The sequence below is a fragment of the Mytilus californianus genome, unplaced genomic scaffold, assembly GCF_021869535.1.
Source record: "Mytilus californianus isolate M0D057914Y unplaced genomic scaffold, xbMytCali1.0.p SCAF_6, whole genome shotgun sequence".
NCBI classification, from domain to species: Eukaryota; Metazoa; Mollusca; class Bivalvia; order Mytilida; family Mytilidae; genus Mytilus; species Mytilus californianus.
In genome coordinates this window covers 112,403,616-112,421,313 of record NW_026262712.1, presented here as the reverse complement: position 1 = coordinate 112,421,313, position 17,698 = coordinate 112,403,616, and the positions used below count along the sequence as shown (strand labels likewise).

General features: G+C 32.0%; 1 protein-coding gene across 2 annotated transcripts in view; it reads right to left on the bottom strand.

Moving 5' to 3' along the window:
* Positions 1 to 9,896: 9,896 nt before the first annotated feature.
* LOC127704590 (chromodomain-helicase-DNA-binding protein 1-like) overlaps positions 9,897 to 17,698 on the bottom strand; it is a 30,175-nt gene continuing 22,373 nt past the window's right edge. For both annotated transcript variants that reach the window (XM_052208712.1, XM_052208713.1), the window contains 7 exons: positions 17,419 to 17,517; positions 16,743 to 16,813; positions 15,394 to 15,508; positions 14,304 to 14,412; positions 13,043 to 13,113; positions 12,137 to 12,363; positions 9,897 to 11,897 (listed from right to left, as the gene is read on the bottom strand). In XM_052208712.1, the coding sequence (XP_052064672.1) occupies positions 11,790 to 11,897; positions 12,137 to 12,363; positions 13,043 to 13,113; positions 14,304 to 14,412; positions 15,394 to 15,508; positions 16,743 to 16,813; positions 17,419 to 17,517 (800 nt within the window). In that variant the 3' untranslated portion in view covers positions 9,897 to 11,789. The remainder of the gene's footprint in view (positions 11,898 to 12,136; positions 12,364 to 13,042; positions 13,114 to 14,303; positions 14,413 to 15,393; positions 15,509 to 16,742; positions 16,814 to 17,418; positions 17,518 to 17,698) is intronic.

The window sequence follows — 17,698 nt, the reverse complement described above, 5'->3', positions numbered from 1 at the left end:
ATGTGACATGGGACTGACATTAGTATGTACAGTATAATATACCTACGGGGCATTATATCAAATCATTGTCATTGTAGTTCTACTAATTGTCAAATTGTGTATTACATTTACATTGTTTTATTTTAATTTGATCAACCGGATTTATCTCAAGCTTATAGCTTTTCTCAGTTAAGATTCTTAAAATGTAAAACTTGTCACTTAATATACAATTTTAACATTGAGAGATTTATCGATATATTAAAATGTTATCACACATGATTAAGCGCTACATATATTTTATTCTTTCTTGAAACACTCATTTAAAAAAAATATATATTAAAAAATATGCACTTTTTACATATATATGATTATTATTTCTCTTAATTTCGTTTAACCTTTTTTGCTCAATTTAAACATCATGTCAGAGATGTATAATCTCTCTGATTAGATAAATGTTAAATTTTGAAAGTCTTACATTCTTATGTACCGTACACGAAAATAAAAAACAATCGGATGTGACCAGGGAACAATAGCAATCAATAAACCACGTATGACCATGGGACAGTACCAATAAATAAACCACGTGTAACAAAACACTTGTTGTTAACTGTAAATGTAAATGTCAGTGATAGATTTCTCAAGTGTACGAAATCTCATTAGACACGTTTTCAGTAATTACGTTTACAATCGTCCGATTGAGCGACATTTCAAAAACAGAACCCATGACTAAGTTAACTTGATGGAGTAGCATTTAAAAAAGATTGTTTGTAGACAATTTTAATTCCTTTCAATTATTCGTTGCGTTGCGAATGTGAGGTATTTGTGTGTATGGTTGAAAAGTTTAAATATAGAGTCATAATTAATAGAGCGCTCCCGGCAATATGTAAAAATATATATTCAGTTGTTGACGGTACTCTACGTAATGATCACGTGACGTAAGAAAAAAATGATTTCATTATAGGGTGCTACTATTAATTAACATAATAAATGTAATAAAGATCATATGCCAAGACGGAATTACATAAACCAGTATTTTCTAAGCCTATCACTAAAACTAAAAATTCAAAGCACTGTGAGCGCTATATGCAGTTAACCAAAAACCAAGGCAAATGTAATTATGAAAACTGTGGCAGTGTTGCTTCATTTTTTTTAAAGATTTGAAAGAACAAACATTAAACTTTCGTATATTGTACATGTATGTTTATTAAATGAATTGATTATTAAGGCAAATTAATTAATATTTTATCAAGATTTTCAAAAGCAATGCATATATCAATGTATATTTTTAATGATGAGTTTGCAGTGGTACAAGTTCGCAATGATTGCAGTTGTTCTATTTGGTAGTTAACGTTGGTACCAGTTGACTTTTAGTGGTACAAGTTGACGTAGTACGAGTTTGTAATAGTATGAATGGACTTGCTTCCCTGACAGGAACACTGAGTTTAGGTTCTACAGTACAAAAGTTATGAGACACAAATCAGCCGAAGGTTTACTACTACAGGGATCAAAGGTGAGGTCTGATTGACCTGTCCATAGTAAATGTAAATGAACCTTACCTTCACCAAGTCCATGATGTCACTCCATCCCAAGTTTGGAATAAAATGACAGGTTATTCTAAAACAGTTGGTCAAACATTCTTGGGCTTTACACTGCTTGAAAGATTTATATGTCTTCTTTAAAATGAGCCATAAATGAAAACTTTTATAGGCCCAGAAATAATTAAAAAAATAAATAAAGTAAATTCAATTAACCTAGACTTATTTTTGCATCAATTAAATTTTATAATAAACAAGAAATAATTGTAACAGGATGCTGTTACGAAGTCTTCCAAACAGAGCTCCCATACATCGTCATTCCCATGGTCGCCTGACATTGGGCAAAGTCCAGTACAAATTGGTTAGGTCTAGTAAAGTGATATGCATATGTGACGCCTAGGAGATTAAACCTGTATGTCACTCAAATCTTCTTGAAATGACGAACAGGAATAAATATGGTTTAGGGGTGGGTATCTCACCGTTTACAAGTTCTCAAAAGGGGGGGGGGTGATCCCCAGGGGACTCACTCTTTATTTCTTTGATTTAGTTTATTGTCCCATACAAGAATATATATGGTTTTGTGGTGGGGATCTCAACCGTTTACAAGTTTTCAAAAAGAAGGGGGTGGGGATGACCCCGTGGACTCCCCTATATTTGATTTGATTTGATTTATTGTCCCATATCAGAATATATGTGGTGTAGGGGTGGGGATCTCGATAATAAAGAAAAGAATTTAAATGTGCATTCATTTAATTGAAATCAATTAAATAATCACAATCTTCTTAAACATGTTAAACGAAAAGAACATCATGATTAACAAAACTTACTTTATAACATCAGAATACTTATTAGCTTACGAACTTACGGTTCGTGTAAGTTGAAATTACCGCCAACTTTATTTCCTCTATCATAGTGATTTGGTGTACATGAACAATATTCCTGCACCTTTGGCCATTTGGGAAATGTAAACGACTTGTAATTAGAGATTTTCGGCGATGAAATATTTCATACAATTGTTCTTTGACATCTTAGCCAAAAGCACATGGGATAATACACTACGTACGGATTTCTTTTGATCACTACTTCCTATGTGCAACTTCAAAAATTTTGGGTAGTTCGACGATCATTTAAGGTTTTTCTGGTCATATTTTTTGTATTCCAGAATTGAAAGTATGAAAAAAGTGCCCAATTAGTTATAAATAACATATAAGCCAGTTAGATAAAAACAATAGCACTTTTTACACCATTCATTAGGAAGAACACAAATCTAGGGTGGTAGCATAATGCAGCTTAACTGCATAAAAACCTCTTCTTTTCCAGACAAGCACAATTAAGTTCATTAACAAAATAATAAAATATTTTTGATTAAAGTAACTGTATTGCGAGTCATATCAATTTGTCAATCAATTATCTCATCAGTTTCAATATTTGTTCTTAAGCTTCATTCTGACATTTCTGCATCAAAAGAAATACAGATGAAAAGCTACAAGAAATAACTTTGGGTTTTATCTATGACGACTGCAGTTACTGTAGATAGTACGAAAATGTGTAATCAGTAGAATCGAAAATGCATGTCCTCTTTAAATGATATTTTAAACGACAAATTTTATTTCATTTCCGACTATACATTTTATGAATATGCCCACAGTATAAGAGAACAGTAAGTAAGATCACTAGAGGAAAGTATGGCCTCAATTGTATGGTTTTCTTGCAATCAGATGAATACAATCATTAGTTTATGATGTTACACCACTTTCTCAGGTTAGGGGAGGGTTGAGATCCCCGAAACCCCGCCACATTCTTTATGTCACTGTGCCAACTCAGGGGCCTGTCATTCAGTGGTTGTCGTTTGTTGTTGTATAGCGGGTTATTTTCGCGGGTGTAAAATTTCGCGATTTTCATTGAATAAGGTATACGAAATATTTTGGCGGTTATTATTTTGGCGGATTCAAAACGTTTATCGATACCTTTGCATGTACACTTTTAAATTGGCGGAATTTATTTTGGCGATTTTGTACTATCCGCGAAAATTTACACCCTGCGAAAATAACCCGCTATACGGTATTATGTTTGTTTTTCGCTAATTGCTTTGAACATAAATCGTTAGATTTTTGGTTTACATTGTTTTACATTGTCATCTCGGGCCTTTTATAGCTTGTAGTAGGATATATGGGTTTTGCTCATTGTTGAAGGCCGTACGGTATCCTATAGTTGCTAACTTTCACGTCATTTGATCTCTGATGGGGAGTTGTCTCATTGGCAATCATATCACATCTACTTATATTTAAACCGAAATCATTTCATTGGTAAAAAAAACTATGGACAAAAATAATTCCTTTAGTCTGAGTGGGAACGAATTTAAATTTGAAAAAGAAGTTGAATAAGAGTATCTGCTGATCTCGAATCAAAATTTAATGTTCCTATGTCAAACATTTGCATTAAAGCTTCGAGGCAGCTATTTAATATCTTAAAAAAGACTTGGTTGCTTAAAAGTACTTCGTTTAGTCTTTTAATCAGTAGGTAATTGTCTCATTGTCAATAATACCGCATCTTCTCATTTTCATATTGGTGAATATTTATACAGACTGTGTAAACTAACAATTTGTCATTCGATTATCTCATCAAATATTTGTCATTTATCCTGACAAAAGAAATACAGATAAAATCGAAAGATTACAAGAAAGAGCTTTGTGCTTTATCTGTGGTGACTGCAGTTGCTCATACAAAAAATATAATTAGAATCGAAAATCCCTATGCTGACAGACCGACGTATTTGCACAATAGATATTGAAGTTTATAGAATTATTCAAGGAGAGAAAGCCCTTTATACTTACATTACATATTTTAAATTAAAACAAGAATGTGTCCATAGTACACGGATGCCCCACTCGCACTATCATTTTCTATGTTCAGTGGACCGTGAAATTGGGTCCAAAGCTCTAATTTGGCATTAAATTAGAAAGATCATATCATAGGAAACATTGTACTAAGTTTCAAGTTGATAGGACTTCAACTTCATCAACATCTACCTTGACCAAAAACTTTAACCTGACACTGGACAGACGAACGGACGGACACACAGACCAGAAAACATAATGCCCCTACTACTATCGTAGGCGGGGCATAAAAACATTGTTTTAGATACCAGAATTTAGCTAAGCAGTTATACACTTAGTATAAGAACTGGTGCTATATTATGTACACTAAATTTTAGAACTGGTGCTATATTATGAACACTAAATATAAGAACTGGTGCTATATTATGTACACTAAATATAAGAACTGGTGCTATATTATGTACACTAAGTATAAGAACTGGTGCTATAGTATGGAACAAGGTATCAAACCATTTTTAACTGACATATTCAAGCAATTTACGTTTGATAAATTCTTTGTATGGTGACTTGTGCCACTGCAATGCCTGCTGTGAACTAACGATGTACAATACTCAATTAGTTTGTTACTACTTCAACTTTGAATGCTTATGTAATGATGTCTGTACAATTTGAAGACTTTCTAACAAATTGTATATGAATAGATTACCCTAGCTGTATTGAGCAAAACTTCTGGTCCTCATTGCTCAGGAACTTCGTTCTTTATTTGGCCGTTTTATCTGTTTAGATCCAAGCGTCCTGCTGAGTTTGTGAAGACGAAACGAACGTCTAGCGTACAAAATTTTGTGATATCTATGATGAGTTTTTTTTTCTGATTGTGCTTACATAGATTAGCTATTCAAACTTGTTTTATGTAAATTTTAATTGTTTCAAGTGTCTTGCATGCATTGAATGTATTGCGTATATTCACTATTGTATTATATGTTTAATATGCTATTGACGGTTTTAAAAGCTGTATTGTATTGTATTGTATTTTGTATTGTATTGTATTGTATTGTATTGTATTGTATTGTATTGTATTGTATTGTATTGTATTGTATTGTATTGTATTGTATTGTATTGTATTGTATTGTATACAGTAAAGAACAGGTGCTTGCATAAATTAATAAAATGCTCCGCAGGGCGCAGTTTGATACGACCGCAGAGGAGGAACCCTGAACAGTTGGGGCAAGTATGGACACAACATTCAAGCTTGATACAGCGCTGAATTTGGATTGTGATTAAATATTTGACACAGCATAGGTTTCTGACACAGAATGAATGTGGTCTAAGAACTTAAAAATTTTAAATAGGACAATCACCTATTATGGTCCAATATCCAAAATCTAAATACATGGTTAGATTCAGCATATCAAAGAACCCCAAGAATTCAATTTTTGATGAAATCAAACAAAGTTTAATTTTGGACCCTTTTGACCTCAATGTGGAAAAAGTTGATAACGGGGCCCATAAATCAAAAATCTAAATACATGGTTAGATTCAGCATATCAAAGAACCCCATATATTCAATTTTTGTTGAAATCAAACAAAGTTTAATTTGGGACCTCGATTTGGACCAACTTGAAAACTGGGCCCATAATCAAAAATCTAAATACATGTTCAGATTCAGCATATCAAAGAACCCTAAAAATTCAATTTTTGTTAAAATCAAACTTAGTTTAATTTTGGACCCTTTGGACCTTAATGTACACCAATTTGAAAACGGAACCAAAAATTAAGAATCTAAATACACGGTTAGATTCGGCATATCAAAGAACCCCAATAATTCAATTTTTGATGAAATCAAACAAAGTTAAATTTTGGACCCTTTGGACCTCAATGTGGACCAATTTAAAAACGGGGCCCAAAATCCAAAAACTTAATACACGGTTAGATTCAGCATATTAAAAAAACCCAAGAATTCAAGAATAAAACCCCATTGAAATTGATCAAGAAATAAGCAATTTATACGAAGTATCTTCTTTTGCACAATACTGTGCAATTGAATATTTCTTGCTATTGCGCAATACTGTACAATTGACAATTTCTTGCTATTGTGCAATATTGTGCCATTGGATATTTCTTGCTATTGCGCAATACTGTGCAATTGAAGATTTCTTGCTATTGCGCAATACTGTGCAATTGAAGATTTCTTGCTATTGTGCAATACTGTGCAATTGAAAATTTCTTGCTATTGCACAATACTTATTATATAATAATTTACACATCCTGTTTGGTGTGTATCTCCTACCATATCATTATTATTTGCTTTTAAATATAAATCAGAAATAACCAACTTAAAATGGAAAATTTTAAAAGAAAAAAAAAAGGAAAAAAAAAGAAAAAAAAAAAAAAAAAATCCCCCCCCCAAATTTTTTGAACCCCATTATGATTCATTACCCCTAAACTCAATCCAAGCCTTCCCTTTGTGGTATGGTACCTTGTAGTACAATTTCAGAGAGATCCATACACTTGAACACAAGTTATTGTCTGGAAACTAGAAAAATTCTTATTTTTGGCCCCCAATTCCTAAACGTTTCGGGCAATTACACCCAAACTCAATTCCAGCTTTCCCTTTGTGATGTGGAACCTTGTAGTACAATTTCAGAAATATCCAAACACTTACACACAAGTTATTGTCATGAAACTAGAAAAATGCTTGTTTTTTGCCCCTTTTTTGGCCCCTAATTCCTAAAATTTTGAGGCAATTACCCCCAAAATCAATTACAGCCTTCCCTTTGTGATATGGGACCTTGTGGTACAATGTCAGAGAGATCCATACACTTACACACAAGTTATTGTCTGGAAGTTACAAAAATGCTTATTTTTGGCCCCTTTTTGGCCCCTAATTCCTTAATTGTTGGTACCATAACCCCCAAAATCAATCCCAACCTTCCTTTCGTGGTATTGAACCTTATGGTAAAATTTCATGGAGATCCATTCACTTAAACTAAAGTTAGAGTGCGAAAACCAATGTGTCTTCGGACAACGCAGGACGACGCCGGACGACGACGACGACGCCAAAGTCATACCAATATACGACCAAAAATTTTTTAATTTTTGCGGTCGTATAAAAATATGGACATTTGTGTCCTTCCAGCACAATCAGTGTGGACACATGTCACGCCAGAAGCAAGAATGTTTAGTGAACTTATACTTTAGCTTGACCTTAATCATCAATTCAAAATGAAAATGAACCATTCTCTCATCGTGGAAGTGGTGAATTTAGGTTTGATATTAATTGATAAAGAAACCAGTGTCACATTGGCTATATTAAGACCTAAAGTCTTTATAAATAAGAAGATGTGGTATGAGTGCCAATGATACAACTATCCTTCCAAGTCACAAGGTGTAAAAAGTGTCACATTGGCTATATACACCTTATCGCTATTCCCGGCTGACCCGAGAATCTGTCCCGCTTGAACTTTTGACGTCATACAACAATCACTTTTCCATTGTGGCGTCAGATATTTTGTATTGTGACGTCAAAATTTTACGGGAACCTGTGTGATGTCCAATAATGGCGGACAAATAGCGATAAGGTGTATTAAGACCTAAAGTCTTTATAAATAAGAAGATGTGGTATGAGTGCCAATGAGACAACTATCCATCCAAGTCACAAGGTGTAAAAAGTAAACAATTATAGGTCAAAGTATGGCCTTCAACACGGAGCCTTGGCTCACATCGAACAGCAAGCTATAAAGGGCCCCAAAAAGACTAGTGTAAAACAATTCAAACAGGAAAACACCTACTGAGTTTGAAAACTGATTTCCAGACCTTTGGAGAGGGTTATTTTTAAGCAATACATAAGAGTGTGGATGGGGATTTACAGAATAGAGAATAATGGGCAAAAATAATAAAGAATAGAAAAAAGGGACCAAAAAAATAAAGAATAGAGAATAATGAGGTGCTAAATATAAAGAATAGAGAAAAATGGCCTAAAAATTAAGGACCCCTATCAAGACCCTCATACATAATATAACCATTTATGCTATAAAGAATTAGATACTAATTTTGTGTGGTGTGTAGCATTTTGCTATATAAGCAATGTAATAAGCATTATGGTATCTCCATTGATTGTTCTGGATGTAGTAATGAACTAAAGTACCTTGAGTGGGCAAGCTCCCATACCCATACCCTCCAATATAAAACGGAAAAGCTTATATTGACCTGGTGGCACTGGTGGCATAGTTTTTCCTGTTTACTTTAAGAAATCATTCTTTACAGTTATGATTTCAGACAGTTATGTTACACATATCTATTTTGAATTACCATTACCTTAACCATATAGACCTAGTGACTTAAAAATTCAATGGGGATCTTCCTCTTTACTTATTATATTTGATTTGGAATCTGGAAACCACTTTTCTGCACAAATTATCTTTTAGTATGACATTGGCTGCTTTTGTGGAAATCTCTCAATATTAATATGGGATTTTCATCCTAACATATGCGACCATATATCCAAGTAAGGTGAAAATCCCATATCATTGGCAGATCCAGGGGGGGGGGGGGGGGTCTGGGGGTTGGAACCCCCCTTTTTTTTGGGACGATCAATGCATTTGAATGTGGACATATAGTTGGAACCCCACCCCCCCCCCCCCCCCCCCCTTATCCTGGGTTAGGAACCTCCCTTTTATAAATGGCTGGATCCACCCCTGCATTATAAGTATTTGATTTAGCCTCCAGAAACCAAATTTCAGCATAATTTTAGTCTAAATATCTACTAACTATGACCTTGATCTTAGATGTAACAACCTTAAAATTAATAGCGTTCTGTCTCTTATTTTATATGACCATATATAAAAGTAATTTTGCAATCCAATTTGTATTATTTGATTTAGCAACCAAAAACCATTTTCTTAAACAATCTAAATCTTATTTAAGTAACATTGACCTTTACCTTTGACATGGTGACCTAAATATCAATAGGGTTCTTCCTCATATTATATTTGACAATATACACCAGTATGGTTGCAATCTGATCTAAAAAAAATTGGGAGTAAGTTTCTGTAAGGGAAAAATATGTGACAGACTGACAGACATACAGACTGAAGGATGGGTCAAAAACTATATAACCATTGCTACTTTGTTGTGTGGTGTATAATTAATCAATAGTAGTTAACCAAGAAACAAATGTAATTAAAACTTCAATGACCATCAAAGAAATTGAAGGTACAATGACACCATGATTCAACCCACCACTGTCATTTGAAGGTGTCTGAATCAAATCAGGACTATTATAGTCAGTTGTCTTCTGTCAACATCAGTATTGTTGGAAAATATGTTTTCCTGAATCTACTCACTATACAGGGACAATGAATTTTCAGGATATTAATGGAAGTTTAGTATATGTATAATTACATGTACCTATTACTAGCACAGGTAACATGTTATTCAGGTGAGTGCTCATTGTAGAGGACATAAATGGTCCAACAGATGTCTACTTTTGAAGTGTTATGCAATAGGTAATTACTATGTAGATCTATCTAATCATTAAAACACGAAATCAAACTAAAAACATTTATTATTATCACAGTCTTACACAATTCACTAACATAAACAGTTCAGACAAATTTTCTACTTTTTAGTTACAAACACTTCTAGATAATATTTTAGTACTATAAATCAATACTAGTAATTACAGATAACTACTTCATAGTTCTGATTCTTACTTCTGTTCCCTGATAAGACATTGATTGACAACTCCATGTTTGTCTCTCAAGTAGGAAATCACATTAGGTTCCTTCTTATATTAAACATCATTTAGAGAACCTTTTGGTTGTATAGTTTATAATACATTCTCCTGCGATGTTTTTACTTGTGTCATTGGACTAAACTAACTTTCTCATTCATTATTTTTTTACTCTTTCTGACTAAAATTTTTCTAAGAAAAAAAAACGACCAAAAAAAAAATAGCTGCCATACTTGTTTTAAAATATCATAAGAAGTCAGATACAAATATAATGGACAATATTTATGAAAAATAAATGAAAGACTAACTACTAATTGAGAGGAAGTGAGTTGAGGGAGGCTATAACAGGATCGATTGTATGTGAGACCCTAAATAGAACCACCTCAAGCCTTAATTTGTTCCTCTCAAAATTAATCAAGGTTGATAAAAAAATGGAACCCCTTTAGGAGTTAAACAAATGACATTCATCACCATGGTTATGAAATTGGTTTTGTTGAAATACACTATTTATAATACAAATTAGATAAAGATAATTATTCATGCAATAGGATATGGATATTTATATTTTCAATTTAAATTAATGTCATCTTCAACAGTGACAAATGTACTTGTCTGTTATAACATTGTTTCCCTATAAATTATTTGAAGGATGTAAATTAATTACAGTAAAAACAAGTTCATTTATTCTTTTAACAGACAAAAGGTGTTGTTTTCTGTGATAATAAACATGACGATGAATTTTAAAACAGCAAATTTATACTGCTATAGTGTACTGAGATAAAATTGAAAATAATGATCATCATTAACATTTACACAAATCTCTAATGTACTGTTTCTTTTTTACTACCATATTATACTTTTCAAATATTATTTGCTAGTTATAATGATATTTTTGTTTTAATTTAATGTATGTCTTTGAAGAAGCAGGATGATTAGTAAAGCCAGCAGTACATATTTGCCAGCAGAACATTTAACTTATCTTTGTCTTCAGTTATACATGAAAATAACAAAATTAACAAGAAATAAATCTAACAAAATAAATAATTATAATCTTATAAGAGCATTATAAAAATGATCAACCATTTGTGAATAAACAAGTAGAACAATGAGCTATAGCTCACTAACGATACCCCTGCTTTAATTATTCGGTAAACAGGAAGTTGATGAGCAATAAATCTGAAACGGCATCACAGGGTAAAGCATGCTGACATGAAGCTTTATATCAAATTTCAGGAAGCTTTTATTTGTAATTCCTGAGAAAAATGTGACAGATATTTAATGGGACATAAAGGCTGATGAGAGAGACAAGAGTAACACAGTATACCTACTCAACCAGAGTGGGGGTATAAAAAATTATTTTCCTGCCATTTATATCAAAGTTATAAAAAAATGGACTTTCTTTAAAGGCATGTCTTAAATACAACAGTGCTTAAATAATGAAAAAAATTGCTTACCCTAAGATTTAAACCTCAAAATATTCAACCTCATTTGTAAACTACATTATACCAGAACTTTAACCCTAAAAGAAACAGACAAATGAATAGATGAACAGACCAGACAACATAATACCCTCTAGAGGTCTAATAGTTTGTTAATTACATGATTGTGTTGGTCATATCCCAATATTATGAGAATTTTGCTATGTAAACTCTATTAAAATTAATAAGTTTCTATATCCTATATCACTACACCATGACAACTAATTCTTCATGATAGTTTATATTTGTCTGTAGATAAACAAGTTCTCTGTATTAAACACTGCTCTAACCATTTCTCTGTTACTATCTGTGTATCAAGGTTCTCTAGTTTGATGCCCTGTAAGAAATTACACAAATTTCAAAGTACAAAACATCAATAAATGTTGCAAACCTAATAATAAAAAAATATTTAAAAAATAATATTTAAATGTCACTATGTATGTAGTATGAAAATAACAACTAATAGAAAAAAAAATTCCAAGAAAAAATAATCTTAAGCTATGAACTTTTAATGATTTTTTTTTTGTGAAAATAAATTGTAGCTCAGTGTATCGTTTAGAATAAAGGAGAACTTACTTTTGTATCAGCATCAGGATGGATCAATACAAGTTTTGTGGTTTCAGATATCACAGGGTGTATATCACCATCGTACGCTATGACATATCTTCTATAAGTCTTCAACTGATCAGCTGTAAACTTGTCAGGATGGATATATAAGGATAGATCAGAAAATAAATCCAACAGACCCAGACTGGACTTCACTGACGAATTTGAAGATTGATCAGAATGTTTTGGTTTCTTGACTGAAAAATATTTATTGAAAAAATAAGAGATGTTAGATATATGACTTTAAGACAGGTAGGCAGCAATAGTCGTGTCTTTACATTATATATAGCTATCAATCAACAAATGTAGAAAAACCAGTGATTATTTTTGTTTTTTGGTTGATGTCTCATTGACATTTATGGGAGAAGATACCAAGAGGGCTGTTTTCTGCTCTTTGGTCGGGTTGTTGTCTCTTTGACACATTCCCCATTTCCATTCTCAATTTTAACCAAAACCATAAGTAAAAAAAAACAACCAAAAATACCATAGCTTACACCAAAACAGAAAACTAACATGTGACCCATTTAAAATCTATTGTGAACTCAGGTGCTCTTGAAAGGTCAGCAGTTCCTGCTTCACTAGTGACATCTGGTGTGTTACTCCCGTAACAACATGTCCATGAGATGTATCCAAGATAAACCCTTATTCAATAGTAGATTGGTACATGTCTCTTGTCTAGGCCTAAGACAACACCAACATAGTAAACTATTGGTATATGTAAATTCTCTAACCCTAAAACTCTACCAAATGTCAAAGTTTGAAAGGAAAACATGGTATTTAGGACAAGAGATATTAAAAGAGTTGGGATTCAAGCAAAGTATAACAGTGCAGTGACATCCCTCTACATTTGTAACAAAAACTTGTTTCTACATTTACCTTGTGTATCACTGTCTGTACCTAGTGATGTTTTTCTTTTCAATAATGTCTGTCTTCTTGGGTAATAATAACTTATCTAGTTCAGGAAAATATTTGGAGATAAAACTCAGATTTTTTTATTGCTGTGTATTCAATCAGAAGTATATAAATAAGGACATGTGGTATGATTGTCAATTAGACAAATATCCACCAGAGACAAGAAAACAGTAGATATATGTATGACATTGTTACTTTTATGTTGAATTCTAGATATCTTTATGTTATTTGTGTTTGTTGTTGGGTTGCTGTCTCTTTCAAGTTTAACTAACATCACCTTTTATTCATATTACATTTTTTTAACCCGAAAAAAATTATTCATATTACATATTTTTAAACTCAAAACATTTAACTCAGTGAAATACTAAAAATGATTTAGATAAAAAATAAATGTGCACACATTTTTGTGCTAAACATATCCCCTTCTATTATAACATATTGGAAAAAAAAGGGGACTTACAGATAAACTAGACAAAGTGATTCCCCCGCACTCCACTCTGAAGTAACTGTATTATAACAAAGTCAATGTAGGACTTTCTTTGAGATATTATTATGCTGGGAGACACAAATGATGCCCCCACAGATGAAAAATGTTATTTTAAAATACACAAAAATGAGCATGGGAGCACAAAGGTCCAAAATGTAAAATCAGAAATTTTAAAAAATATATATAAACAATTCAACAAAGTTTCATAAAAATTGTAAAATCTCAAATTTATAATAATCGAAAGTCAGTAGATTCAGTAAAACAATTCGACAAAGTTACATGAAAATTGATTAAAGCGTTTTTGAGTTACTGTCCCACATGTTGACGATGGACGGACAGACAAACATCTGTATACCACAATACGTCCAGTAAATGGGCGTATAAAAATTAAAATCTATCTGCAAAAAGGAAGTATTTGTCTAACAGATCTGACCATCCCTGACCAACTTTGAAGTAATTCTGTTCAGTAGTACCTGAGAAAAGTGTGACCAAGTTATCTTTTGGAAGAAAAGATGGAAAATGGATGGATGGATGGAGGGACAAGGTTATTGCAACATAGCCCCCACTATTTCAAGAGTGTTGTATGATAAATGTACACTGACCATATCATATAATTATAAAAGATTATGTAAGTTTTTAATTGAAATCTTTATAAAGATACAAGATTGGAAGGACAAATGTACAAAATGGTAAGCACAAGCAATACAGATGATATTCTGATAGTTCTGACAAGGATACATGTATGTAGGAATTCCTTTAGATGCTAGATGTTTCTTTATCAGCCTTTCTGTACCATACCAGTTAAATCCTGGAGTGTCATATCCTATACGTGGTAAATGGACACTAGCTGGAAAAATTAAAAAATACAAAAAAGTTACACACATAAACCAATTAAATCCTGGAGTGTCATATCCTATACGCGGTAAATGTACACTAGATGCAAAAATAAAAAATGCACACAATTTACATTATAAACCAATTAAATCCTGGAGTGTGATATTCTATATGTGGTAAAAGGACACTTGCTGGAAAAATTAAAAAATACACAAAAGTGTTGGAGCATCATTTTATAAACATGGCAAAGAGGTAATAGCTGGAAAATGAAAATAAAAAGCAAAATTACATCATTTACCAGTAACATCCTGGATATATATCCAATACAGGTTATGTGGAAGCCATTTGGTAATGAAAATACATCTGAGCGTAGTTAACGTTAGCATGGTAAACAATGTATAAAATTTCACTGCTTTTCAAAGCATATTGTTGGAGAAATGGTGTTCCCAAATGAAAGATTGTAGACATTTTTCTGAGTTTTAAGGATTAAAGAAAAAAAACTCTTGTTCGTACATTCCAAAATTAGTTTCCGTTCTCAAACTTTAGTAAAAGTAAAGCGTTACAAAATTTCATCCAAAACAATCTTTGATAGATCTAGTGCCCACAAAAAAATGGGTTTTTTTTAAACTGAAGTACAATGTCTCTAGCAGGATCTATAAAAATTGTCAAAATACAACATAAAAACTGGTGCTTACAAAATTATTGAAGTTTTTGTGGATCAAAGTCCAGTAAATCTGTAGAATATTTGAGAAATTGTCAAAAAAAGATAAACACATGATTATTTTTCACCAACATGATTATTTTTCACCAACTGTGCAAAACTTATTTGCATCTCAAAGCATTTAATACTGTAGGACAAATAGATAAAATCTGGAAGGACAGATGATGAAAACTAAAGGCCATCAACATTATAGATGTGGAAAGCAATAAATTCATGTTTTCCCTCACAATAGAATCATAATAATATCTCTCAGTAAGATAATAATATTCCAACCTGATCTAGTTTTTGCAGCATAGTAAACAGCTTGTAGTCCTTCCCTTAAGGCAGGCAGTTTGATACCAGATAAGTTGTTCCTTTTATCTCTATGTTGAGCTATCAATAATGCTAGCTGTAAAATATACATACAGAAATCAATTGATCCCCAATTATTTAAATCTGACGCCCTGTGTAGGGAGAGTGCCATGTTTGCTGTATGATAATGAAACCTATCCAACAACTCTCTAAAGAATTGATTTCTGTTCTTATCAAACATATCCTCATTTTCCCAGCTAAAATTGTTCGCCCTTCTTCTCAGTCTATGAACTTTGAAAAACCTACACATTGTATTAATTTTTAATTTGTTCCTTTCCTTAATATGCATGAATTATTTGCCACCGAATATCAAGCAATCAATCAATTAATCTGTTATCAAAGGTTCACAATAATTAATGTACATTTAAAATTCTGAATGTACAAAATCCAATGGACACAAAGTTTCATAGATTTCACTTGGATCTATAGATTGATTGTTGTTTTCTTAACATCCAGTGGAAAATATTGCAAGTATGTTCAGGGCAAGAACAAATAAACAATTAATGCAATAGGTAGGTTGTGTAATAGGATGATATTTAACCTTTTCTTTTGAAAAAAAACCCAGGTCTTATTCATTCTTAATCTTTTATCTTTCAGACAAAATTGACTTAATCACTTTATGTAGTGTAGATTAAAAGTAAAAGCTAAATTATCAAATCAATCATTCCTATATATATCAAACATTCAACATTATAAATTTGTGTATTTGTTATTGAGGTCAATAATTGAGTAATTAGTTGTGTAATAAAGTGTCTACTTAATCATGTAAGATTGAAGTTAATAAGTAATTTGGTCTATAATGATTGACATTTAAGAGGGTTGGACATTTTAATTATTTTAACTGATCATGGCAGTTGTCAATCATACTGGTATTGTATCAGTACTCTTACCTAATAAAAATTTCTAAACTAGCCAGTAAATTGTCAAAAATAAAGACATAAACACTTGAATGAATTGCTCTGAAGATATAACCCAAATGTTTTACAGTTCACATGTTCATATGTTCACGGACATGATAATTATTAGAATTATTATTATATTTCAGTGTGTATAGATTAAGTAGCTAATCTGGCTACATTCTGTTTGGGAGGCTGGTGCCTTAGGAAAGAAATGGAACAATAGTTCCAATCATTAAAAAGAAATATAAGGTCAACCAAACAAGTAATATACTTCTTTAAACTTTCTTTGGATGTTTACTCAGAGACAAATCTTACCCAGTTTTTAGTTTTAGACAAACTTTCCTTGGATGTTTATACAGAAATAAATCTTACCCAGTTTTCAGTATCAACTTCATCCATATCTTCATCCAGTGGTATTAAGTGACAGTCTCCTAATGCTAAATCTAACAATAAAAACCTCATTGTCAAATCAACAACATAAAAAAACTCTAAAAATTGTCCCAAGTTTAAACAAACCATATATTTCAGACTACAATTCAAGTAAATTAATTTTTTAGAAATTTGGTACGCTCGTCATCTACTCTAGATCAACCTATATAAGTCTTTTTTTTTCTCTAAAATTTAGTTGCAAAGCTTAAAGTATAATAAAAATTGCAGACTATTGATAGTTTTATCAATGATAATTATGTAATATTTGTAAGCTTTGGATCGAGAAAAGCAGAATCAGTTTTACTATTCATTTAGGAATTTTTATTGTTTATATAAGCTAGATGCCAGCTTGTTTTCTTTCCCGTTTTTTTTTTTTTTTGTCCTATTCACAGCTTTAGTACTTATCTCTTGTAATTCTGGATATGATTTTTAAATTTTACATATGAATTTTTAACTTCATAGTAAAAAAATTAAAGAATAAAAAGTTGTATGTCCTTATAATTTTGTTTCACTAGTAAAAATGTTTCATCATGAACCATCTTTCTAAACCTACCTAATAAGTTACCAGCCAGTTCCTACAACCTACCTAATAAGTTACCAGCCAGTTCGTACAACCTACCTAATAAGTTACCAGCCAGTTCATACTGTTTTTCTGGAACCTCAGATCTTTTAGATATTGCTGTAAACACACCTCCTTTACCCCAGCCTCCAGAATCATCTAAAATAGATTTAATTAATTAATAATCAAGAGTTAATTGCATAAGAATGTTTCCTGTCATCTGATGATTGGTGAATACTATACTGTAAAGTAAAAAATCTTTGCAAAGTCTACCCCCTCCCCTTCCATTTTGCAATTAAGATAAAATTTTGAATAATCCATTGCATTAGAAATATATTTT